At 70.4% G+C, this 1,171-nt stretch overlaps 1 protein-coding gene across 1 annotated transcript in view; it reads left to right on the top strand.

Moving 5' to 3' along the window:
* The first annotated feature begins 277 nt into the window (after positions 1-277).
* The window catches only part of GRIN2A (glutamate ionotropic receptor NMDA type subunit 2A), a 445,817-nt gene continuing 444,923 nt past the window's right edge, over positions 278-1,171 (top strand). Inside the window, exons 1-2 of the mRNA XM_004705852.2 lie at positions 278-296; positions 358-419. Coding sequence (XP_004705909.2) covers positions 278-296; positions 358-419 — 81 coding nt within the window. The remainder of the gene's footprint in view (positions 297-357; positions 420-1,171) is intronic.

Genomic DNA, 1,171 nt, shown 5'->3' with positions numbered 1-1,171 from the left:
CCCCGGAGGGGAGCTCCCCACAACGGCCACCAGGTCTGAGGATCCGCACTGGGGGCGTCGCTGGCATCGGCCTTCAGCTCCCTCTCTCCGGTCGAGTCCCCTGGGCGCCCGGGGGGCTGTGCGTGTTGCAGACTGCAGCCTACCCCCAGCCCCACGCCCCTACACCCCACGTCCCTTCCTCCGCCTTTGGGCTGACCCTGCCTCTCGGTCTCTCCTCGGCCCCGGCAGAGCCCTGCTGCAGAGCCTCCGGCTGGGATAGCCGCCCCCCGTGGGGGCGATGCGGACAGCGTGGGACAGCCAGGGGCGCGCGCGGGGGCCGCATCATGCGGGAGCCCGCTAACCCCGGTGGCTGCTGAGGCGGCCGAGATGCTTGTGCGCGCAGCGCGCCCCACCGCATCTTCGACCTTCTCCGGCTACAGGTACGTCCCAGCGGGAGACCTGGGCTCGGCGGGCTGGGGAGGAGGGATGGCGGGCTGGAGGGAGAGCCGGAGAGGAATCGGGAGAGAGGGAGCGAGCCAGCGGGAGAGGGAGCACCAGCGGCGAGGCGCCGGGCGAGCACCAGGGGGCGCTGCGGCACCGCTTTGCACCGCGCTCACACTGATCGCGTGGAGGCCAGTGCGAGTTCTCCCAACTTCCCAGGCTCCAGGAGCGCCCGGCCCGTGGGGCGCGCGCCTGGCCACGCATGCACGCCTGTGTTGGCATTTGCAGGCACGCGCTACTGTGCACCTGGCGCGGGCCATGTGTGTGCACCGCCTGAGGACGTGTGCGGACTCCGGATGGCCGTGGGCACTGCTGCCGCGGCCTGCGGCTGTGCGCAGAAATGCGCGCTTGCCTGTGAGCTTGTGCAGCCCACTGCCCACGTGCATCTAGGACCTACCCACCGGTTCACAGTGGAAACCCCCGGAGGGGCTGTACAGTCCGCCTCGGGCTGAGCGCTGCTGTGGTGCCTCCCCTTTCCCCCACGCGAGTTCTTTGCCAGCTCCCACGCTCTGGCCTGTGGGGGACGCACCTCCTTGCCGGATTTCTGCATTGCACGCGGCACGCGTGAGCCAGGGTGTGTGTCTGCGCGCGCGTGTGCGTGCTAGGGAGTGGGTCCGGGGCCCTTGCAGTGGAGCTGAAGCACTCCATGGCCCCTGTATGTCCCTAAGTTCCTGGGCACTGCAGAGCCTGG

This window comes from Echinops telfairi, unplaced genomic scaffold (assembly GCF_000313985.2).
Source record: "Echinops telfairi isolate 266 unplaced genomic scaffold, ASM31398v2 ScPeMD7_5;HRSCAF=22, whole genome shotgun sequence".
In the NCBI taxonomy this organism is placed as follows: domain Eukaryota; kingdom Metazoa; phylum Chordata; class Mammalia; order Afrosoricida; family Tenrecidae; genus Echinops; species Echinops telfairi.
This window is presented reverse-complemented; position numbering and strand designations above follow the sequence as displayed.